The 25715-nt window shown below is 35.6% G+C and overlaps 1 protein-coding gene and 1 pseudogene across 1 annotated transcript in view; one reads left to right on the forward strand and one right to left on the reverse strand.

The window, feature by feature from the left end:
- HDGFL3 (HDGF like 3) overlaps positions 1 to 25715 on the reverse strand; it is a 95311-nt gene that overhangs the window by 5971 nt on the left and 63625 nt on the right. The window contains exons 3-5 of the mRNA XM_007479239.3: positions 25303 to 25441; positions 24698 to 24856; positions 20927 to 21073 (exon numbers count right to left, since the gene is read on the reverse strand). Coding sequence (XP_007479301.1) covers positions 20927 to 21073; positions 24698 to 24856; positions 25303 to 25441 — 445 coding nt within the window. The remainder of the gene's footprint in view (positions 1 to 20926; positions 21074 to 24697; positions 24857 to 25302; positions 25442 to 25715) is intronic.
- Positions 16429 to 18666, forward strand: LOC103101303 (14-3-3 protein zeta-like; annotated as a pseudogene).

Here is a 25715-nt window from a genome sequence, read left to right on the forward strand (position 1 = left end):
TGCCCCACTTCCATTTGATTTTTTGCCTTCCTATTCCCCATGCCTTATCCAGAGTAGGTACTTAATAGATAACTGTAAAACTGAACAAGATTCAGGGAAGATAACTAAAATTCTGGAACTTTCTAATGACTACTTGGGCTTTGAATAGAAAATGATATACAAGCTGCATTCTCCAGTTCAAAAGCAGGTTAAGAAGCATCAATTAAAAAGGTGAGATGCCTAAAATGGTCACCTCCCAACAAACAAGGCCCTATTAGGCCTGCGCTCTGTGCCCCTGTGCTGAGCCTGCTGATACAAAGGAAGGCACAGGGCCCGCCCGCAAGGAACTCCCATTCTCAGGGAGCAGCAACATGGACATGCCTAGATGTATACAAGAGACAGATATCTGTGCTTCGTGTGTATTACCTAGGCGTGTCTACATGTCTGCACATAGAGAGACAGAGACAGGGAGAGGAGAGAGAGAGGGAGAGAAGAGGAGAGAGAGAGACAGAGAGGGAGGGAGGGAAAGAGAGAGAGACAGATAGAGAAAGAGAGAGAAGGAGAGAGAGAGATAGGGAGAGACAAAGAGAGAGACGGAGACAGAGACACACAGAGAGAGACAGGGAGAGAGAGAGAGACAGGGAGAGAAGAGGGGAGAGAGAGATGGGGGGGGGAAGAAAGAGAGGGAGAGACAGAAGCAGAGAAACAGAGACAGAGACAGGGAGGTATGGAGGGAGGGAGAGAGAGACAGAGAAACAGAGACAGAGAACAGAAGGCAGCTGGAGAGGCAAAGGTGACTGGGAAGAACCCGTGGAGGAGGGGGGGGGGGGGGGGGCAGAGGCTGCCTGGTGTAAGGAGAATGCTGGATCAAGACGTGTTATGGTCAAGGAAGTGCAAGCAGGCTTACATGGCTGGATGTAGAATGTGTGGTGTGGGGGGTAACAGGCAAGAGTAGGAAGGTGGGAAGGGGAGAGACTTGCAGTCAGGAGAGGCACTGAGGGCCTGAACTACGGCCATCCCTGAGTAAAGAAACAGAGGAGAAATGTCAAGGTGGAAACAAGAATTAGCAATGGGCAGGATATGTAGGGTGTGTGAAAGGGAGGAGCTGAAGATGACTCTGAACTTGCAAGCTTGGATAAGGGAAAGCAGCATCGGCAGTAATGGAGAAATTTGGAAGAGGGGAAGCCAATGAGTTGAAGAATATATATATAATTCTTGAAAATCACTGAGATGTGAATAGTTTTGAGAAACAGGAGAAAAAAGTCAAGAGATCTTGCTCTTCAAAATAGAATTAATAAAGAAAAATAAAGGGAGGAAATCTAGAATATAAACTTTCAAGAATTGACACAGAATTTAGAAATCAATCTTTTAGAAGGGAAATATATTTCTCTGTGATCCTTTCCTCTTTTTGCCCAATTTGTAACTTTCATTTATACAATTTTAATAAAACTCGAATAATTTCCCAGCACACTTTACTTCAATTGATCAGAACATAAACTTATTTAGAAAGGTTATAAATGAACAGTTTTTTCCATCATGCTCTCTCCACAGCTGTGTCTTCACAGGAAGTGAATTGGAGAATTCAAGCAATTAGGTGGCTAATTCAATCACCAAAGCCTTTTTTTGCAAAAAACAAAAAACAAACAAAAAAAAAACAATTACCTGCATAATTACTTCAGTTCTTCATTACATGGGACACATGTAGCTACAGCCTATGATATCTTTCAGTTGGGAATAGGGGGAAAAACAGTTATAAAATTTCTTTTCCCCTTAGAGTCATAGAAGTTCCTTTCATTCAGGTCCACAGGAAAAAAATGTACCAAATAATATCACCCATACTCTGTGATTTTTTTCAGACAACTCCTCCTTATTTATTAATAAACAGAAATACTAGAGATAAGATTAAGCTTAAAGGTACTTTGGAGGTTTGCCTCTGGGCATCACTACTGATTCTCTTCCTTCAGGGACGGTGGTTAATATATATATATGTATATATAATTAAAATAATTGCATTATTATGGCAAAAACTAAGGCAAAAAAGTAATCACTTGGTGGCCAGGGTAATGGTGATAGACCTCTCTCAATAACTGACTGAGGCTGATTCTTGGAAAGTGGACAGGGTCACCAGTACTCATATTTGAAACCTTTCTGAAACAGCAGAACCTGCCATCTCTGATGACATTACCTCCTAGAACCCAGGGCATCTCCATAAAAGGATGAGGAACTGGTGAGGACTTAAGATAATTACAAATTATTCATCAAAGTCACCTTATTTAATAATAACTATTGAGAAACTTTGTGAGAAGAGCAAAAAAATATCTGAATACATCGGTCCAAAGAAAGCTGTGTGTTAACATTTATATCGTTAACTGAAGCACTGAAAATCCCTGGATTCACATTATCCTTTAGCTTTATAAGGAAATATTACAGTTCAACATAAAATGATGATAGCAGTAGTGGTCTTAACCACTTCAAGACCATGCATTTGTTCATGAGAAGTCTAATGAGTATAGTAGCTACAGCATTCTATTTGGGGTCATGAAGACCTGAATTTGAATTCTGCTTCAGACTGTTAATAGCTGTGTGATACTGAGTAAGTCACTCAGCATCTCTTGGTCTCAGTTTCTTCATCTCTAAAATGAGAGATTGAACTTAATGGCCTCTAAAGTCCCTTTCTAAAGTGCAAGGCTGACCTTGTCACCACCCTATTCCATAAACTCCAAAGAATCTCTATCATCTCTAAAATTAAATACAAAATCCTCTTGTTGGTGTTCCAAGCCCTTCATAACCTGTCTCCTTCCTTTGCTCCTTGCCCTCACATCCTCTGCAATGCATTCAAGATGGCCCCTTGGCTGTTCCTTGAACAAGATACTCTGTCTCCCAACACCAAGCATTTTCCCCCACTTGTCTTCTGCTGTGTGGAAAGCTCTCCCTCCTGGATTCTCTCAAGTTCCAGCTAAAATCCCACCTTCTACAGAAAGCCTTTTCCAATCTCCCTTAATTCTAGTGATTTTAGTTTAATTTCTTTCCATTTATCCTGTATGTAGCTTGCTTGGTCATTGCGGTTTTTCATATTATCTTCCCTGTTAGACTGGGAGCCTCCTGAAACTGCCTTTCTTTATATCCCTAGAACTTAACAAAGTGTTTGGCATACAGTAGGTGTTTAATAAATGTTTATTGACTGACTGACCTCCCAGCTCTAAATCTATGATCCTTTGATCTTACATGCTTATGGAAATATTATGCACAAATGAAAGCTTTATACATTTTAAAATGTAACCTTTGAAAGTATGGCTGAATTAAGGGTCTATTTCTGTGCTACCGTCACTCTATCATGTGCGATAAATGTTGCTAATGCAGAATAAAGGGGGAGCAGTTTGATCATGAAAATATGAACCGCATAATATCTTATTGTACATGTGACTTTCACATATAGAAAACAAAATAATATGTAATGGATACTCACAAGTAAGTTAAATTAAAACTGTTGTTCAAAACAAGCTTATTTTGCACTTCAGTAGTTCAATGATCTATGATCTCTTCAATTTACATACTCTTTCCTCTTTATAATAAAAAGAGCTATTGTCTTCATAAGATAATAATTATTATCCGATTTTATAGATAAGGAAACTGAATCAGACAGAGGTTAAATGACTCGCTCGGGGGGGTCATACAGTTAGTAAGTATCTGCCATCTTAATTTTTCTCAGATTGTGTCAGTGCCCCACAGTTTGTAGCACTACAGCATTACTTAAAGAATAGTATGCAGTTAAAATGGTAGTTTAAAAAGATGGGCTTTGGTGGCAGGAAGCATTTATAGTTTTTCAAATGCAATCCAGCCTGTTCTTTTCATTCTGATAAAATGTGGGCCCGGGTTACAGAGTATCTGCACTACCTACTCAAGATTCACATGCCATGGAAGAGAGGGGACTTTAGGGGAAATCTAGTCCAACACATGCCTGTAAAGGAATCCCTCTGCTAATGTTTCCAATAAAGGCCATCCAAACTTTACATGAACACTTCTAATGAAGGGAAAGCCATTACTTTCCTGAGGAAAATGTTCTCAGCTCTAATTATTCCTTACATGAAGCCTAAATCTATCTTTCTGCGATTTTCACTCATGGCTTTTAATTCTGCCTCTGGGGCCAAGCAGAACAAATCTAATCCTTCTCCCCCAAATTCCCTTACAAATACTTAGAGACAAAGTCTCCTCCTGTGTGATAAATGTTCCCAGTTCCTTCAAATGAGTGGCATATAGAATAAGTTCTCTCTTATGATATCTAGGCAACAGAGGGAGATTTGGGTAAATCCTCCCTCTGATACTGTCTGTATGATTCTGAGCAAATCCCTCACCTCATCTACAAAATGCAGGAGATGGACTAGATGACTTCTAAGATTTCTTCTGGTTCTAGATATACAATCTTATGATCCTCCTCTATATATCAAGTACCTTTCGGATCTGGACACAACACTCCAGATTGGTCTAACCAGGACAGAGAACACTCAAATGGCTAATCCTTCCAACTACACATCATAATCTGAGCAATATGCATTCTTCATCCATTTGGTTTTTCCTTTGTGGATGACTGAACCATTCCCTTTTGAGAAACCATGGATCTCATCTAGAAGCTCTGTAGTTTTTCTCCAAATTTATAAAATCAGCAAAACATTATGCTTACAAGAGCATGCAGAAAACCAGGTATAGACAATCCCCTTTCCCTTTGTATTTTTTGCAGAATATCTTTCATTGAATCAAGATAATCTACATACCCGGCAAGCATAAGTTTCTGTTTTATGCCTCACTTGAAATGATGATCAGAGGATTAGCCAATTATCTCTGTGGGTCATCAACCAACATATGATATAATAATCTGCTATAGAAAGTTATCTGTAGGACTTTTCCTGATTCCTTTTTTAATTTATATTATGCATGTGCCCAATATATATACCTAACATTCACATAAGAAAGTTTGCATAGGTGAAAAAGTAGACATATGGGCTGATGGCTATTAATGTCTTCTTGGTTGCCTGTTTGGGCTAATAATAACATCTGAGATTTTTTTCATATTTTTGGGGAATTTCTACCAAAAAACAGGCCAAATATATGTCTCTGAAACAACTTTTAAAATGATCCCTCAGACTTATAAGAAAGAATGCTATCCACATCTGGAGAAAGAACTGTGGGAGTAGAAATTCAGAAGAAAACATATGATTTATCATCTGTTTATATAGGTATATGTTTTAGGGTTTGGGTTTTAAAAGATTACCCTATTACAAAAGTAAAAAAACATGGAAATAGTTTTGAGTGATAATACATGTATAACCCAGTGTTCTGGGAGGGGGGAGAAAACAGGGGAGACAACAAGAATCATGTAACCATGGAACAAAATGGAAACATTAAAAAATATTTTTTAAATTATCCCTCAGTGCCTTTAGAATTGTATCACCACTTCTGTATATAGGATTCAATGGTTCTTTTTGCCTTTCTCTTCTTAAAAGCTACTTTCAATCTCTTACATTGTACATTAGACACCCAGGTGAGAAAAATGTACAAAGGCAGTCATTCCACTATTGTAATAATAATGATAAAATGAAAGAAAACACTAGCAGATCTGTTCCTTTTTGTGTCTTTTTGTGTGAGAATCTTTAGTTTCCTTCTAAGCTCAACACAGATCCCACTTTCCAAGGGAAACTTTTCCTAATCTTCCTAACTGATAGTGCTCTCTGTCCTTTCAATTTCAACAGAAAATGTTCTCTGAATGATCTGGTTTAGTCGTGTCTCATGCCAAGCTCTTTTAAAATTCATTTCCTTGTAAGAGCTTCACATTGTTTTGTGATGATTACTTCACTGTTTGTAATTTTCCATCATTCTACTCCATTGTTTTGCTAATAAGTTTATACTCTAAACCAATGTTGCCTAAGGTTGCTGTGTCTTTCTATTTAGTAAGGAGGCTAAGTATTGTCTGAGGGTTTTTCTGGGTTCTTTTGACATCTTCATTGTGACAGACATTTTGTATCAGTTAAAAAAGTTTTCTAAAAAATGATGTTATAGTCAATGTATTTTAAAGTCAACAGATTATTTGAACAGATCAGGTTAGACCTACTGTAATTGAGCTTTTCTTTATGATTTTTATTTTTTATTCTAATTGATTTAGACTTTTAACCAGTGAATGATTTGACTATACACCTAAATTGATTCTGAAATTATTATCATACAGGTAACCAATTATTTCTTGTTTGTTGAGATATAATTTTCAGATTTTGTGAATGTTGTTTAGGGCCACATTTAGTGCCCGTTAACCATTTTTTAAAAAAAGAAAATATTCATAATATATAGGCATGAATCTTTCTGGACAATCTACCAGTCTTTGACCTCCTTCATTTCTTGAACCTGGACCAGGATAGTCTCTAAACTCCATGATTGCTTTCAGCTCTAAATCTATGTTCCTATGATCCTCAAATTGAAGTTACCAAGTATCAAGATAAATGTAGGGTTACTTTGAAGGATCTTACCTAATTCTTCACAGAACTTTCTATTTTATCCTTTGAAAATGAGATTGATCAATATTATTTAATGATCAGTCATGAAAGACTTATCTACTCTCAGCTAATGATCCAGGACAATTCTGAGGGACTTAAGACAAAGAACGTTATCCAAATCCAAAGAAAGAACTGTTGGAGACAGAATGCAGATCAAAGCATACTATTTTCCACCTCAGTTTATTTATGATTTTATTTTGGGGTTCTGATTTTATTTGAATATTCTCTTATAACACTGACCAATATGGAAGTACATTTTGCATGATAATAGATCTATACTCTAGATCAAATTGCTTCCCATCTCCAAGATGGTGGAGGGGAGGGAGGGAGAGAGCAGGACAATTTAGATCTTGTACTTTCAGAAAATGTATGTTGAAAATTGTTATTACATGTAATTAGAGAAATAAAATAGCTTTAAAAGCTATTTAAAAGAAAAAGAAAATTATGCTGATGATTAAAATGCAATTATCTTCATTGTAATCTATTTACATGCTCACTGTGATAACTGCAAGGTGAGATGAACAAGGAGCTCTTGATATATTTGTTCTTGCTTTTGGAAACACAATGAAACCAACTCCATCAACTCTTTTATTTGCCCAACTAAGGATATCATTTGGATCATGCTCTTATTTAACTTCAAGAATTTTACATTGCCTAATTAATTACACAGCAATAATATCAATATGGATATGATCAGGTCCTCTAGCAGTAAACACATCAACTGGTAATGAAGGACAGTTAATGTTTTTAAGTACCTTCTATCTTTCTTCTCCCATTTTATTACTGTTATTGCCAAAGGGACCCAAGACCAAATCAGAGACACATAATCAAGAACTCTATAACCTCCTGGTGAAGATTCTTTCTGCCCTTCTATAACTAAGACCATATTAAAAGACAAACCTAAGAAAGGTTCCGCTCTCAGTGTAGCCTTTGAGAGCTCTATGTCTTTTTCTCAGGTCTACCTCCACATCATTGTGAGCCAGCAAAGTAGGCCTTTGTTGAAGGAACATTCCTGAATTATTAAAAAATGACTATTTAATAGGGTTTCAAAATTTTGTAGATATTTTCCACCAGATCTAATGTAACTAAATTGACCATACCACTCCCCTGCGTAAAGATCATCACTAATTCTCAGTTTTCTCCAGGATAGAATACAAACTCCTTAGCTTGTTATTTAAAGCCCTTTATATTCTGGCTCTACTCTACTTTTCTTGATATATATATTTAACATTGTTCCCTTCCAATTTTCTTTTTTTTTTTTTAAACCCTTACCTTCTGTCTTAGAATGAACTGTGTATTGGCTCCAAGGCAGAAGAGCAGTAAAGGCTAGGCAATGGAAGTCAAGGGCTAGGCAATGGAAGTCAAGTGACTTGCCCAGGGTCACACCTGGGAAGTGTCTGAGGCCAGATTTGAACCTAGGACCTCCCATCTCTAGACCTGACTCTCAATCCACTGAGCCACCCAGCTTGCCCCCCCCCACCCCAATTTTCTTAACAGACAAACTGATAAACTCAAAGTTCCCGGAGCTCACATTTCCATCCCATCTTTGTGTCTTCACAGAACACTCTTGTATAAAGAGCCTGGAATGTACTTCCCTCTCACATTCAACTCTTAAAATCATTAGCTTCCTTTAAGGGTCATTATAGGTTCTATATCCTGTCAGAAAATCTTCCCAAAGAAAGGAAAAAGACAAATCTCTACTCTCAAGGAACTCACAGTCTAATGAAGGAGATAACATACACTAGGACCAGGTAGGTGCTCAGTGGATTGAGCACCAGGCTTAGAGATGGGAGGTCCTGGTTTCAAATATGGCCTCAGATACTTCCTAGCTGTGTGACCCTGCGCAAGTCACTTGACCCCCATTGCCTAGCCCTTACCTCTCTTCTGCTTTGGAACCAATACACAGTTCATTCTAAGACGGAAAGTAAGGTGTTTTTTTTTAAACCCTTACCTTCTGTCTTGGAGTCAATACTGTGTATTGGCTCCAAGGCAGAAGAGTGGTAAGGGCTAGGCAATAGGGGTCAAATGACTTGCCCAGGGTCACACAGCTAGGAAGTGTCTGAAGCCAGATTTGAACCTAGGACCTCCCATCTCTAGGCCTGGCTCTCAATCCACCAAGCTACCCAGCTGCCCCCTGGAAAGTAAGGGTTTTTTTTAAAAAGACACTAGAATTAAAACAGATTGGTAACAATGAATGATTTCTTATATAAATTGCTGTAGATTGCAGAGTTTTATTTTTAAAATTTAAATTGATATTCATTAATAACACTGGTCTATATTTCTTTGTCTTTCCCTTGTTTAGATATTAGGACTATATTCATCTCATGAAAGGGATCTGGTAGAATGCTTTCTTTATTAAATTTTGAGAATAATTTATATAGAACTGGCATTTATTGTGTTAAAACTTCTTCTATAATTTTCCTGTAATTGCATCACAATTGGGAGTTTCCTCTTCCTTACCAGTTCTGGTAGTTCCTATATTACTTATTCTATTTTCTTTTCTGATTAGATTATTTAATATCTCCATATGGTACTTTTTTAACTTGGGTATTTTATAGATTCAAATTTTAGCATTGTAAAATGGATACTTGAATCCAGGACTTCAATCCCCAGAAATCCTTGATCCACTTCCCCAGAGTGCTTTGTAATCTCACTGGATTCTCACCTAGGACAAGAGCAAAATATTATTTAAAGGCTCTCTGCCATAGGTGGGGTCTCTTTTTTTTTTCTCTTTTTACTTCTGCTTCTGAGCATACGCGGCTCTCCACCTAGCAGACAAGATATGAGTGGTCGTGAATAGGCTCTCTGGGCCTAGACACGTGCTTTTCTTACTTGTGTTTTCTTTATATTTTAATCTTCAATAAAACTCATAAAAATATAATACTCCTTGCAGAGAGAAACTAATTTCTACCTGCCTCAGTTTCCCCTAAATTTTAATCGTGACAGCATATAATTGTGCATAGTAGATTATTTTTATCTGTTCTGGTTTTGTTGTGATTTCAATATTTACTCTTTTGTTGATTTAGTTTTCTGTCCTCTTCTTTTTAAACAGATTGGTTAAAGGTTTACCAATCTTGTTAAATCTTTTCAAAGAACCTGTCCTTAAGTTTTGTTTATAATTTCTCTAGTTTTGTTTTTTTTTTCCAATTGATCTTTCCTCGAGTTTTTAATCTTTGCTTTTTTGAGCTTTTTTGGTTTTGGTGATTGGTTGGATTTTTACTTTTGTAGATGTATATTTGGTTAATTAATCCTCTCCTGTTTTGCTAATTTATGGTTTGGAGGGATATAATTTTTCTAGGAAGGATTGCTTTAGCTATGTTTATTCCAGAAATTTTTATATGTTGTTTTGTAATTATTGCCTTTTATATAATTATTGTTTCTATAACTTATTTTTTGACCCTCTTGCTACTTAGGATTTCATTGTTAAGCTTCCATTCAGGTTTTTGTATTTTGTTTATGCTCCATGAACTAATTACTGTCTTTATTGTGTTATGATCTGTAAAAGTATTTACTATTTCTGTTATATTTATTTGCAAAATCTCAGCCTTAATAGATGACCAATTATTGTAAAAATTGAGGATGTTTTGGTATTTACTTACTACTTACTTACTACTGTGTTTATGATTTAAAAATTATGACTGTGAATCTATTACTGAATAAACATGTCTTTGCACTAATATTCTTTGATAATATTTATGTGTATATTTTAGTAGGCAGAATATAAGGATGAAAATATTTTCTACTGATTCATTACATAATATTGTGCATGTCTCTATTTCTTCATTATTAGTTAGATATATAATAATGTCAATTTATTTAAAATTAAAGGGGAATATACATAATAGTTTTATTGACTTATATAATGGGTTGCCTGCAGTGAGCAGGGTTTATTTTAGGGCTGACAAATGAGAGACTATAATTATGATTCCTCCACTTTCTCAACTTTCCCCTCTCTTTTGCTCATTGATTCTTTATCAAATAGACTTATAAGGGTGATTCATACCCTACTGGAGATGGAGTAAAATTAGGATCTAGATGCACTAAATGTAGTAATATAATTTATGTCAGAGGGATTGTAGATAGAAAAAAAATTATAGGAAATAAAATAACTGCAATCTCATAAACACCTAATTGATGTTTACAATTTACTATTTTGATAATCAGAAAAATCTACCTTTACTTAAAGCAGGAGTACAATGTATTTATCATTTAGATGTGCAAGATGGACTGTTAACCAAAAAGTTAACTAGTGATTTCTCTATAATTTCTAAAAGACAGAAGCCAGTTGAGAATTTTGCTAAATTTATCCTTTTAACTAAAGTATCTACAGATGGTCAGTTAGAAAGAAGACTTAACTAAGAAGCTGAAATAATCTAATTAATATTCTAGTTAGAGATTTTGACTCAAGAGTCGGGGTAACTGAATTAATATTCTGGTTCTTCCACTGATTAGGTGACATAAGCAATTATTTCAACCAGAAAAATAGATAATAGATTCAGAGCTGGATGGGGGATCTTATAGGTCTCCTCATTTTACTTGTTTGTTCTTATACCTTGATGCCATGAAGACCACAAGTAAGGTAGCATGGGTGAACATTAAATGTAAATATGAATGTTCTCTAAATCACATTTTAATATGGAAAAGCCAAAGGTTTTTTTGAATATTATTTTACCCATTTGTGAAATTTATAAATTACAAAAGGCATCAAAAGGTATTTTTCACTAGTTTTTCCAAGTAATGTAAAGAATGCTATATCTAGTACAAATTAAAATATTATATAATTCAAAATGTTGGCCTTGTGAATACATTATAAAATGGTCATTTGAAATATATATATATAATACTTGGATTTGGAATTAGATGAGAATATATTTTCTCTGATTAATTTTAAAAATTATCTTAATCTTTTCATTCACAAGACTTTATTTTTGTAAATACAGTACGGTATTTTACTCTCAATCAAAAACTACCAATACACAGAATGCATAGCAAATTCAGAGAAATTCAATTAAACATAAACATCAAAAACAAACTCTGATCTTAGTAAAATCATTATATCAACCAAAGCTTCTAATGATTTCCTTTAAAGAACTGTACTGACATAATTTCAGTACATCTAAGTGGGTATAACACTGAAATATTGCCAGGATAAATTTCCTTGCTGAAATTATTACTTAAATTTTTACCTTGAACTAAATAGTCACTTTCAATTAGCAAAATTTCACAACTAGTGAATATGTCTTGAAAAACCTAATAAATAATGTAATTTTGCTTGGATGACAGTGTAATAGAGTAGATACACTAGTTGTATGACTCTGAGAAGATAATTTAAGCTCTCAGAGCTTTAACTATTAGAATCTGTAATATAGGAATGACAACAGGCATGCCAGTCTCAATGGACTGTTGTGATAATTAAGTGCGGCAATCTATGTGAAGTGTTTTACTCAAATGCTATATGAATAGAAAGTGTTTTTGAAAAGGAGGCAGAATGATATAATGGAAATAGCACAGGATTTGGATTCAAGACACCACTCACTTATTGACTATGTGATGATGGACAAATCACTTAATGTCTCTGAGCCTCAGTTTCCTCACTCACTAAATGAGGAAAATAATACTTCAATACTTTCACAAGATTGTTATAAGGGAAAGTGTTTTGTAACTTTAAAAATACTATGAGGGGGCAGCTGGGTAGCTCAGTGGATTGAGAACCAGGCCTAGAGACGGGAGGTCCTAGGTTAAAATCTGGCCTCAGCCACTTCCTAGCTGTGTGACCCTGGGCAAGTCACTTGACCCCCATTGCCTAGCCCTTACCACTCTTCTGCCTTGGAGCCATTACACAGTATTGACTCCAAGACAGAAGGTAAGGGTTTAAAAAAAATACTATGTAAATTAATGTTAGTATTCGTAGATTAATGTTAGTCTTATGCATCAACGCTATGAAAAGCAAAAAGGCTAAATTAATGAATATTTTAACTGTGTCTTAGACCAGATATTGCCTTCTCATCAGAGGGGGCATGAAGCAGAAAATGGACAATTGATAATCAGCTGATAAACTATCTTCTCCTGTAAGGTCTAAACTAGCTATGGAGAAAGGAGTTCTTCTAATCATTTTTTTCCCCTATAGTATCACACAGAGGACCTCACTGAGAATTATAGATTTAGACATGGCTTAGCTACCAAAATGGTTGTTGGTATTAATTTTTTCAGCTACTTTTACAATTATCTTAATAAGAAGCAAGTAGAAGTATCTGTTATTTTCATCTGTGATAAAGTCTTGTTAATTTAATATTGTCTAATTAGAAATGAGATTGAAATGCAATGAAATTCATTCTAATCACCAGTTAACTATACATTTTTCTTCAAAATTATTTTTTTAACTAAAAGAATAGATGAAAATGGAAGTGATTAAAATGCTGTTGCAAAATTCTCCAAAGTGAAGGAATTTAAACCATTATAATTGTATAACCTCTAACCCCTAACCTCAGCTCTGAGTTTACAAAGATATGGTTTAATCATGAGGGACTCCTATAAAATCACTTTTTCGCTCCAACTCCTAGGAAATACACAATTTGGTTCATGTCTAGGTCTCTATATAAAAGATAAAAACTTTCCAAGTAAGCACTCAGGTTAACCACACATATCCAATATAGTTTTTATTTCATCCCACAGAAAATGCAAAAAACAAAGGACTCCCAGCAGAGCACATTATACAGTAAAGCAATTCTAACCTTCCATAAGTCCCACCTTGGCTTGGGAGACCTATGATAGTACTCCATATTTATAACAACTTTGGTGGTTGAGACTGATCTAGAAGGAAAGAATATTTGGAACTCCTTTCTCTTGGACAGCTAACTCACTCCTAGTGGAAGGCCAACACTCATGTTTAATTCTCCTTGATGTAGCACCTCCCCTTTCTCTCTCTGGAAACTTTCATCACTCTACCACTCTCCCTGGCTGCTGCTATTTGTTGGGCTCTGAGATTCCTTTCTCTCCTAGGGCCATATTATTAACATTCCAAGACCTTCATTGTTTCTCTGTCCAAGAGTTTCTGTCTTTCTGAAGGATTGGAGGCTCCCTTGGGAGTTGCATGAATATATAAGATTTCATTTGTTTTGCCAAGGATCCAAATCTCTCCATGAATAGCAGATCTCTCAGATTTTGTCTCTATTCATGTTCAGTTCTACTCCCCATCTTTAGTTTTCTGACTTCCTTTTTTAAAAACGTAAGTCATAGGGGGCAGCTGGGTAGCTCAGTGGATTGAGAGCCAGGCCTAGAGATGGGAGGTCCTGGGTTCAAATCTGGTCTCAGACACTTCCCAGCTGTGTGACCCTGGGCAAGTCACTTAACCCCCATTGCCTAGATCTTACCACTCTTTGGCCTTGGAGCCAATACACACCAACATGGAAAGTAAACGTTTTTTTAAAAAAACAGAACATAAGTCATAGGCTATAGTGCAGGTCTGCATCACATACAATTCAAACAGTCATCTTCAAATGCCAAAATTCTATTAATCATCTTCAGTGAGGTGTCAATGAGCCATCAAAATAAATATCTATGGCAGAGCATCTGTTCATATAAAACACACAAAATCACAGCAAAGGTTTTCTTCTTTAGTCTTGCTGAATTAATACTGCTATTCTTGGTCATATCCACTAAATCTTCCCCCTAGTTAAATTTTTCAGTCACTAAATATCATCCCAGGGTTCTTCTGGGCACAATGGACTACAGGCCAAATTGAGGATACTTTTCTGGAAACCACAGAGAAGTCTTTCCCAGGGTCTGGTAGTTTATTGTACCTGATAAAATGTTCTGTTTCCTAAAAGTCTTTCCCAGTACTTTATAATAACTCCTAAGGAATCCACAGTTATATATAAATTCCTTTTCATAGTGCTTCATCATAATTTGTACATGCTGATTTGTAACCAAATCAATAATCCTTAAAATAATACAGATTCCTCATAACTTGGGTTGCTTTAGTGCTTAAGCCCAAACACCACCCCACCCTCACCCTATAACTACAGTATTCCTCTAGGTTCACCCCTGGCTTGGTGCTTGTAAAGATCTGCCACAATCTCCCCTCAAAAATTTTTTAAAAACCCTAAGAACTAACAAATAGCCTAGAAATTTTCTTTAAACAAGAAGCAAAAACAAGATTTCAAAAATCAATCTCCAAAGGGAGAACAATTTAGAGTTGCTACAGAGCTAGAAAAAACCCTTAGAGATCTGTGGGCTATAGGGCTTAGCATCCAACTGATGTAGTACCTTTCTTAGTAACCTTGTGGTTTAGGTTTCATTGAAAAAAGAACTACTCTTGGGGTTGCTAGAGGATTAACTTCCTTCACATTAGACCAGCACTGTTTGTACTAGTCTTGGTTGTCTGCCACATTTGCTGCTCTATGTCATGTCTCTGACCCATACTATGCTCTTTGGAACAGGAATTTCTCTTTATTGTTGCCATCTCTGAAGTTGAGGGGCTCTTTGGGGTGCTGATGGATACAGATCCTTCACCCTGCTCAGGGATTTAAGCCCACTCTCAGATTATGAGAGCCATATTTATGGCTGGAATGAATGTAATATTTAAAATAGTGGGAGACATACACTGTAACATTTAAAAGTAGTTGGCTGCCATAAACGGTGGCATTTAAAAGAGTAAACTGTTATAATTAAAATGGTTGAGGTTGTAAACTGTAGTGAGTTAAAATGGTGGAAGATATAAATTATAATAGATATAAGAGTGGGTGAGTAAATTTGACTGCAGAAAATATGTTTCACTACAGTGTCTTGGTTTTAAATCAAATATAAGGTGGTCGCCAGGGAAATATTCCCAATTATGAATATACCCAAGTCAACTGGGTTTTATAGAGAATTTAATTTATAATACAATGAGTAATCAAAGAAAGAGAGAGAGAGAAAAAAAAGTATGAAGGGCCTTAAGCCAACATGGCCTAGACCTGAGTCTTAAGAGAGATCAGTCAGTCAGTCTTTTAAGAAAGGATTCTAGTGACACCAGGCCAGCTCCATCTCAGCTGACTTCACCAGAGAGAGTTCCAACCAGAATCCTCCTCAAAGAGAGATCCAGCCAGAGACTGTTTTAAAGGGCCTCTCTCCAGAGCCTCCAGAGGGACAGAGTCCCCTCAGAGGAGCTCCAGCGAGACCTCCTTAGAGATTGTCCTCCAAGAGCTTCCCTTCTCCAGAGCCTCTCTCAAGAGATTCTTCCCAAGCAATCCTCATCAGAGATCTCTCCAAAAGGATTCTCAAGCAAATCTCTTTCTTGTATAGGGGGTTTTCTCCTATGTCACCTCCCCTAAGTTCTTCCATCTACCAATCACAGTAGAGTTTTTCCAAAGGACAACCCATTCTAAAAACACTGCTGGGTCGACTAACCCCTCAGTAAGTCTGAACCAGAGAAAACACAGCTGAGTCGACTAATCCCCTCAAGAGAAAACCTCTGAATAAGTTTTCACCTCTGCTCCTGGCAAGTTTACAAGTTGCCCAACCTTTATAGGTACCTAGCATCCCATTGTATCAATTCTAAAAACAGGCATGGCTCAAAGAACTCCCTGCCTCATCATAAGCATGGGTCCAAGTACTTTTATTGTTTAGCAAGGAGTTTTCTCCCCTAAAGCAGTCTTAAGTACAGGTGGAGTAGAGGTCCTCCCATTTCTGATCCTGGCGAGTTCTCACAGTCAAAATGGGGCATGTTCCCAGTAGGGAATTGTTCCAATTGAGAATTCCCTGATGGGGAAATTTTTAACATTCACAAGTCTGAGAAATTTCAAGATTTACATGAATAAAAAAGGAAATTGACTTTAGGGTATATTCCTTACTAAACTTTAAGATTCCATATCTGTTAGCCACCAAACAATCCAGGTGGTTGTTAACAACATTCTATTTTCTTTGTTAGTGAAGTACAAAAGTTGGCTAGAATGGAACAGAGAAATACCTTGCTCTAAGCAAAAATGGCTTATGAATATACAAAAAAGGATTACTTTTACTTATTTAAGGGCTTAGAATTTCTTCTTTGTGGATGACACCAGGGGTTTCTCATCAAGCCCATGTATATTGTAACACCTGCAGGAAGTCTGGAACTGAGCAAGGAGCTCAATTAATTAACAAAGTGAAGAATCTTCTCTCTGTTGCTTACAAAAATGTTGTAAAGAGGAGCCTGACGGACATCTCAGAGAATTGTTTCAAGTATTGAGTAAAAGACAGAAGGTGCTGAGAAAAAAAACAAACAGCAGAATATAGAGAAGCTGAGATCTAACTAAGAGATATCTGCAATGATATACTGTCTATATGGAAAAAATTCTTGATTCCTTTTGCTTCAAAAGTAGAAAGAAAAGTTTTCTATTTGAAAATAAAAGGAGAATACTACTATTATTTGGCTAACATTACTGCTGATGACAAAAAAAGAAGAGTAAATCAATCCCAATAAGAATATCAAGAAACACTTGAAATCAGCAAAAAGGAGATGTCACCAACACATCCTATAAGAATCGGGAACTTGATCTTGAACTCTCCAGAGAAAGCCTGCTCCCTTGAAAAGAGCATTTGATGGAGCTATCTCTGAACCTGATACATTAAGTGAAGAATCATACAAAGACATCACACTAATAATGCAATTGAGAGGCAACTTGACATTACAGACATCAGATGCCCAAAGAGATGAAGCTGAAGAAGGAGGGGAGAATTCATCATCCTTCCAACTTTTGTCTGCCTCCCTCTAAAATTTATACAGTAGACCATTTGTCACTCATGCTGGCTCACAAATAGTTTTTGTTTACTATTTATTCCAAGTTTATGTTACTTCTGTTGGGAGTTCTGTACTTCCTTTGTGGTTTTTATGTTTAAAATTAGGGGAGTAGAGTCAGTTAACATTTGAGGAGTCATCTGTTTTTACCTGAGGCAGTCAATATGGGGATATGGAATTTTTATACACTTTTTACATGGTTAGCATAACATTTTTGGTATGTGGTAATTTCAGGAGGCCAATGTTAAAACAGCTTCCATGGTCTAAGCAAAGATAACTGCCTATGTATTGGCCTTCATGGCTGGATGGCTGGGGGAAAGGCATGAGTGGTTTGTGCCACAGATGTGGTTATTGTGGGCACTTCATGGCTGTGGCAGGAACCGATGCCCCATCAATATAATATGCCATTCCATACGTATCTGTGGAATATGCAACCTTGATGTTTGTAATCATACCTCTATGACTACAGTAGCAAATGTGTTCCTTAGAGCAAAGTTTCAGTCCAATTTATTTTGGAGAAGGGCAGAAACAGCTCACATTCCATCATTTGTAAAGTTACCTACCATTCATTTTTCATTATTTTTGCTATACTCATTTTAGGTCTATTTAAATGAGTTTAGGCAACTTAAGAGCAAAAGTATAAGATTCATTAAAAATTAATTGCTTGATGTTCATTAAATTCACTATATATCAAACAGCAGCAAAACAATAAACATGTATTTAACCTTTAAAAAATTTTTTTGCTTTCCTGATTTGTTTGATACTTTTCTAACATGTATGTGGCTGTAAAAACAGTTAACAGGAAAATAACTTGAGATGATGCTTAGCTTTATTTGATTTCTTATGAAATTTTCATGAATAATCCAAGCATAATAGTTAAGTTGATGTAAGTGGAATAAAAATTTTATGACTGGACTTTTCAACTAAAAAAAAGATGCATCTCAAGCACAAATTTTTGAATTAAGCATTTACCAATTCTCCTTTTCAAACTACTCTGCATTCAGGTACTTTGCATATATTAGCATTTTATTTATGATATTATATATATATACACACATATATATGTATTTGTTGTCTCTCCCACTAGGATGTGAGCTCCTTGGGAATAGGGTACTTGTATTTGTACCCACAGAGCCTGGCACATAGATAGCCCTCAACATATATTTGTAGATTGGTTGATTGATTTTCTCCATCCATTTGACTTTGTACATATCACTATAGCTCCTCTAGTCAAAAGGCCTTATACTCAAGAACTCTACAATATGCAATGCTAAGCACCTCTTATCAGCTTGGGTTAACCCAACCATGAGCTGGAACATCCAATTAATGTGGTTATCAATCTATTATAAGTGCTCTCTTTTCTCTTTTTCTTTCAAAATAAACTATTGACATCTGGAATAATGTGATGTCTCTGTTCCTTACTTATGCTAAAAAACTATTTGACATTTGGAAAACCACGTGAAAGCTACTATAAAGAGATAGCTTTGTCAGCAATTACTGTGGAGAAAGAGAACGTTCTGTTTGTGGTACGTATCCTGCCAGCCATCAGTCTTATACAGAAAAAATCTGCTCTGGGCTCAGGCCCTTCACATCCTGGGCAATGTCTACCATCACTGGTATCCCTGGTATCCACAATGGTATGTACTGGCTGTTCTACAGCTATTGCTTTCTGCATTATATATTACATAGAAATGTTTTTGAAGGGCAAATTCATGCACATATTCCAGGTACTCTGCCATGGCTTCACTCACCTCTGAGGAGAAACTACTCTTACTGCCTATATGGAACCAGCACCTTAGGTACAATGCAAAGTCCTCTTATGATTTATTCCTTCCATTAGAAAAATTTTAAAACCTTCTGTCAGGAAGCACCACAAAGTAGAACAAATAGACCATATTTAGTGAGAGCTGCCAATATCCTGAATGACTTATAGAAAGAGTGGGATTAATAGCTAAGAAATTAACAATAATAACAACCAGCATTTATAGTGTGTTCTATGATTTTTAAAGCATTTGACATGTTATTGCATTTAATCCTCATGACAGGCCTGGGAGGTAGGTGCTATCACTATCACCATTTTGCAGACGAAGAAACTGAAACACAATGAGGTTACATAACTTGCTCAGGGTCACACAACTAGTGTGGCTGACACAAACTCAATTCTTCTTGACTCCAAGTCCAACATTATTCACTATGACATGAAGCTGCCTCCAACCAAGGGAATGGATAGAACACAAGGTTTTTCACATTATTGAATGCCTAAATACTTTTCTAAATATCTCAGTGTCTGTTCCAGATAAGAGCAAATAAAACTATGCTTTTTAACCAATATATAATCAGGTAGGCAGAAGACAGCTCAGAGGACATCTTTAGTAGCCTAATTTACATGAGTTACTTTTGCTTAGAAGAATCAAGATACAAAAGAACAACCAAAGCCACAACAACAAAAACTGAGGCTCATGCAGAAGTCAAAGTTTAAGCTTTTCTAGATCACAAGGCCCTTAAAGTTTAAAACCTTTTTGTGCAAAGTTCAAAATTATCAAAGGACCATTTATTTTCTCCAAAAATATGCAGGAGTTACTGAAGCATAAGTACAGTTCTGCAACACACTCTAATCATTTGCAGCTCTGTCCCATTTTATTTTTTATTTCCGAGAGAAAACTTGGGAACACTTTAAAAAATACAAACAATATTTTCAGAGCTACTCCAAAATAGGGCAATTTTCCATTTTATGTGTGCCAGTCTCTTCAGGCCATTTTCTGAGAAAAGGGCACTAAGATAGCAAACTTCTGCCTTTTTCTATAATTGTATTATGAAATATATTACCCTGAAAACCGTTTCTGCCCTACTGAAATACATCTGCTCTGCTAAATGAAGTCTGGGAAAGAGCTCAACTGAAATTAGAACTTAATAGTATTGTGTTAATAATAAACTGTGTGGCACAGTAATGTATGGTCCTTTATTTTGGGAATATGCAAATAGTGCCATCTCATGGCCAATTAATCTTACTGTTTTAAAATGGTTACCAACTAATCTTGCAAGACAGGACAATAGGACAGACAGCTGGAAAATTCCCATGAACAAATTTTCCTTCTTAGTAATATTCCTACAAAGGTGGAACTCTTTGTGACTTTGGAAATTAGCATGAGTTTCATGTACATTCAAAAAAGATACTGTGGAAAAATCTGTCCCCAGGTATACTCTGAATGATAAATTCTGAGAAAAATGAGCCATAATGCTTAATCAATGATACTACTGAAAATTTAATTGATTGGAATTTAATTAAGAGAAATACTGCTGTCAGACTTCAAGTGGTACTTATCAATTTAAACAAATCTTTGAAAGGTGTTACACCTTCCTTTGAGGAAAAAAAACACCATATATAGATACATGCCAATTTCCAATCATCATGTGCAGCTCCCACTAGACTAATTTCTGACTTCAGACTCTCTGAACTCAGGATAATACTCTAGGGAGCCAGATCTACACATATTTAAGAAGAGCTTTTCATTTCACTATTTAGCAATATTTATTGTGCAAAATTTTGCTTTTAGATTTTGCTGCTGGTAGGAATACCACTGATAGAAGGACCTTGATTCTCAAGCAAAAGGATTTATAATGTAATAAAAAGAAAGTAGTAGAAGCATAGAATTACCCCTTCACTGGTTTTCTGCAAGTCTGAAGACGTGTTTCTTGTGTCATTGCCTGCATCCCCAGCCTCAGAACCGCTCTTATTTTCGTCTTCTTTGCAGTCCTTGTCATCTTCATCTGCTGGAGATTTCCGTGACTGCTTAGAGGATTTCTAAATGTTCAGATAGGTTAAAAAAATAGAGTCAAAAGTTAAAATTCAAGTTAAAAAGCCAGAGAAGCCCCTCAAATGCAGCATCAAAAAGTCTCCTCTAGCATTGGGGCCATTCACTGCTTGATAGACTTTCTTTGATGCAATGCAGTGCAGTAGAAGGGAAAAAAAAAAAAACTAAGCTGGGAGCCAGGGAGAAAACAGGTTCTATACAATCCTGGAACTGCCACTATTATTTAATATCCTTGGGAGAGTCATTTAATCTTTCTTGAGATTCATTTTATAATTTGGAAGATAAGAATTTGGACTGAATGATCTCTCAGGTCACTTGTAGCACTAAAATTCTCTAATTTGAAGCTCAGAGTAGTTTGTATATTTAGAATACACACCAAACATACAACCAGAACAGATTAAGTTAGACGTTGCCTCTCATGGAGAATTTTTTCCATAAAGGGAAACAAAATATGGCTATTTGAATTGAATACTCATTTGGGTTGCATTAATGGAATAGATAGTATTCTATTTTTATCATTTCCACTTTTGTTACCATGACAAAACTTTTAACTTTGTTAAGCACTGAAAGATACAATGTGAGAACAGCACTAGAAAAAACAATTGTTAAAAACTACTAATATAATGAATTTTAATAATTTCAATTATACCTACTTAAGAACCAAAGATCATGCTGGTAGATGAGTCCTTTTCTCTTGTCATTAAGTACTTGAAATCAGAGTAGGAGAAATAAGACATTGCTAAAGTCTAAATTTTTAATGGCTTTTCAGCAAGAAATATTTTTACTGAATAATCTCCAAATCAACAATAAGTAGGTCCACACTAATATACCTTAAAGGAAAGAAGACCACTTAACATCCCTTTAACACTTTTCTTTTAAGAATTTCTAAGTTCCCTCATTGTGTTGTAGACAAATGTGATTTGGTCCCTGAAAGATGTCTCTGAAATAGATCAAGAAATTGGTGCTTAACCACAAAACCAACAAAAATCATGCAATTTCCTCAGAGAATAGGCTTGATAAACATATGATGTGAAATATAAGTGACTCAAAAGAAATACTGTTCAATTTTCTACAAGATTCTATCTCACTTAACTGAATCTACTAATCAAACTTAAAATGGAAATTATAATTTGGTGAAAATGAAGTGGTTTTTACATTTGATAACACAATTTAAATATATTTATAAATATAAGCAGAAATTTGATTTTCCCCACACTTAGATAATTAAAAATTATTACAATAAGAAAAAAGAAATGCTTATTTTTTATTCTCTTAGCAAATAAAAAAAGAATTTTTAAATATAGGAAATGTTTAATAATGCCAAAGAGGACTATTTTGTACTAAAAGACCAAATGTGAGAAAATAGCTCATACTACAAACTTCAAAAGGCATTTGGGGAAATTAGAATGTTCAGAATATGAATCAAGGCTAGGATATTAGGTTAAATGATCACATAAGTTTTGATCTTCAGTTCATATTACCTGGAGAAAAAAATGATGATAACCTTTAATCACACGGCAGTTAGGTCTCTCAGGGAGTTGAGAGCCAGGCCCAGAAATGGGCGTTCTGGGTTCAAATCTAAGCTCAGACACTTCTTTGCTGTGTGACCCTGGGTAAGTCATTCAATTCCCATTGCCTAGGCCTTCCTGCTCTTCTGCCTTGGAACCAATACACAGTATTGATTCTAAGATGGAAGGTAAATGGTTTTAAAAAAGCAAACAAATAAACAAACCTCTAACCACTTTGGAGCCAAATTTAGGTAGATCAGTACCCCTTCACTCTTCCTCCCAATCCAAAATGGAACACATATCCCTACCATGCCCAGCTTTATTTTTAGTCCAGACCTGTGATTTGATTGATGGAGGCTCTCCTAGTGAGGATGCTTCCTCTATTAATGCAAATCAGCAAATGCTCTGAAAGAGGTAGTTTTAAAGAGTTGCCTGAGGTACTAAGAGATGAAATGACCTGTCCTGGTTCACACCATTGGTATGTTAGAGGCAGAACTTGAATTCAAAGGTTGACTCTCTCTCTCTTACTTTGCTATAGTGCTTCTCTCTAGATATCTGATTTTTAAAAATAAGTCAAAGCTCCTTTAACCCTGATTTAAGCTGAATAGATATAGTTACTCTAGTTTTAATTAAGACTATATCTTGGCACAGCTTACCTGTGATGACCATATTTTTGTTAGACTCTAACATGGAAGAGAAAATAATTTCTCTTACATAAATGTTCATTAAATATTCTATAAAGTAATTTGTTCCTTCTTTTTGTGATTTATAAAAGATAAGGGTAGTTTCCAGTATTTTTATTTGTGGGCCAAGAATTTAAACTTGCATGACTAATATAGTGGAATGGAAAAAATGTTGGACTTAGGGTCAACTTCTAATTCTTACTTGCAAACCTTTCTGAAACTCAGTTTCTCATTTGTATACTGAAGATAATGACATACCACTTGCCTCAGAAGTGGTTACTGGTAGGAAAGTGCTTTATGAACCTTGATGTGCCACTTTATCTTTTAGAATTCTTAATAAAAAACTTAAAAAACTGAATTCTTAGTAAATGAGTGAAATACTTCTTAATGACTTTGGGGTTAATGTATGATCATTTTCTGCCAGTCCCCAACTCTATAATCCCTCACTAGGGGTTTTGTTTTTGCTTTTGTTTTTGTTTTACCAATAACCAAATGAAACAATGATGTTTAAGGTCATACACATCTGTAATTACACTTAATATCTATGCTATATGAACCAATAAAGACAATTTAAGGTGTCACCAATCCTGTATGGAAGCTAATTAAGCCATAATAAGTTATTCAAAATAAATATATCTGAGTTTAGAAATGAAGTTCTGAGCTAGAAAAGATTTTAATTTAAATGGAATCTAAGTCCTTTTGATAGAATAATAACCACAATGGAAGGTGAAGGCTGGAAGGAAAACCAAACAAAACAAGAAAGTTAGATTTTGATTTTGCAAATGACTACTTTCTTCCTATCCAAAGTAAAATAATGTATTTTTATCAGTAGTACAGAGGAAAAATACTGAATTTAAACTTTATTATCTGCTTGATGCTTTGAATATATTTAATAGATTGGGAAAAAACCAAAGATATGACAGAAAGTTGATAACTATTTAGTACTTATTTGTAAGAGATACTTGAAATATAGCTGATCTACCATTGAATAGGCACCAAATAAAATTTAAATAGAACTAAAGTTGTTTAAGTATTCAATTATGCTTGTGTATCAAATCAATTATGGTAAAACCAATAACACCCCTTTCCTCTCCTCTTTGCCATCCCTACTTTGAAGCACTGTCTTGATTGCAGTTCCTAAAATGTCATTTAAGCTTATCTCATCTGGTGAGTTGTATGTCATTAGATTTTATATTTCTGTAGAATGACAAATACAGAATCTTGTTCTATGGCTAGACTTTCACTTCTTGGTGGCAGGACCATGTTGCCTACAGCTTTTGAATTCTCCAAAGGGCTTAGCTCAGGGCTATACATAGAGTAGGCACCCATCAAACACCTGTTAGTGACTAAGTAGACCAGAAGGGAACGTGCCCTTTTAGCATGCATGTAACATTAACAACAATGGGAAAAGCTCCTCTATAACCTTTGAAGTGTATGATTTTTTCCGTTTTGAGCCAGCCTTTTCATTCTTTCTTTTGCCTTTTCCATCTTCTTCTACTCTATCACCTTCTTCCTCACTGCTGGCATCTGCAGTGTTTCCTCCTTCTCCCTCAGTTTCTGAAGAGCTTTGTTGCTGAATTGCCTGGAAAATAGTAAAAGATCAGCTAATTACATTGTTCAAAGTACCATGGGCACACATACTCACATTAAAATGATAATAAGAAATGGCTATAATTTCGTCATTTTACTTAGAAACAGCTTGGCTTATTTAGGGTTCTGGAGAGGAAGGTCTGGCAGAAAGGATTTCTTCTAGTATCCATTTAAACAACAATGATCAGATGAAGAAGTTCTAACTCTGAGGGGACCAAGCAAGTTTTGATGATGGAAACTGACACATTAAAGTTAGTAAGTTGCAGCATTAGGAGTACTATTTACTGAAAGATTTAGCTGGTCTTCTGGAATAGAGTTTGTATTCCTAGTACGTAATAACCAATTAGCAGAAAGAATATATGCCTGCACAAGATCATTACAGCATAAAAGCTAAAATTAGGAGATGAGATATGAAGGAAAATAATATAAATGATTTACCTGGTATCCAGTAAACTTGACTCCAGGATTATTTTCTATTTCCCACAAACCTTCATTAAATCCTTTTCTCTTGTTGGACTTTCCAAACTTATCTTTATATTCTTTATATGGGAAAAGGTCTTTGGGTCCCAGAAATGCTCTGCAAAAAAGACAGAAGTGTCTTTTCAAATGTAATATATTGAAAAATCAACAGCAAAACATCTAAGTTACTTTTCTTTGAAAAACAATGAACAACCTAATTTTAAAAATACTTGTCAGGTAAATAACTGGTACATTTTAAGAAAAAAGTACTCTAAGGTAATTCACCAGAAAGATAAACATGCAAACTAGTAATCCTTATTTCCTCCTCCTCCTCCTTCTTCTTTTTCTTCTTTAAACCCATACCTTTTCTTAGTATCATTGCAGCTTGGCCC

Source organism: Monodelphis domestica, chromosome 1, assembly GCF_027887165.1.
Source record: "Monodelphis domestica isolate mMonDom1 chromosome 1, mMonDom1.pri, whole genome shotgun sequence".
Lineage (NCBI taxonomy): Eukaryota > Metazoa > Chordata > Mammalia > Didelphimorphia > Didelphidae > Monodelphis > Monodelphis domestica.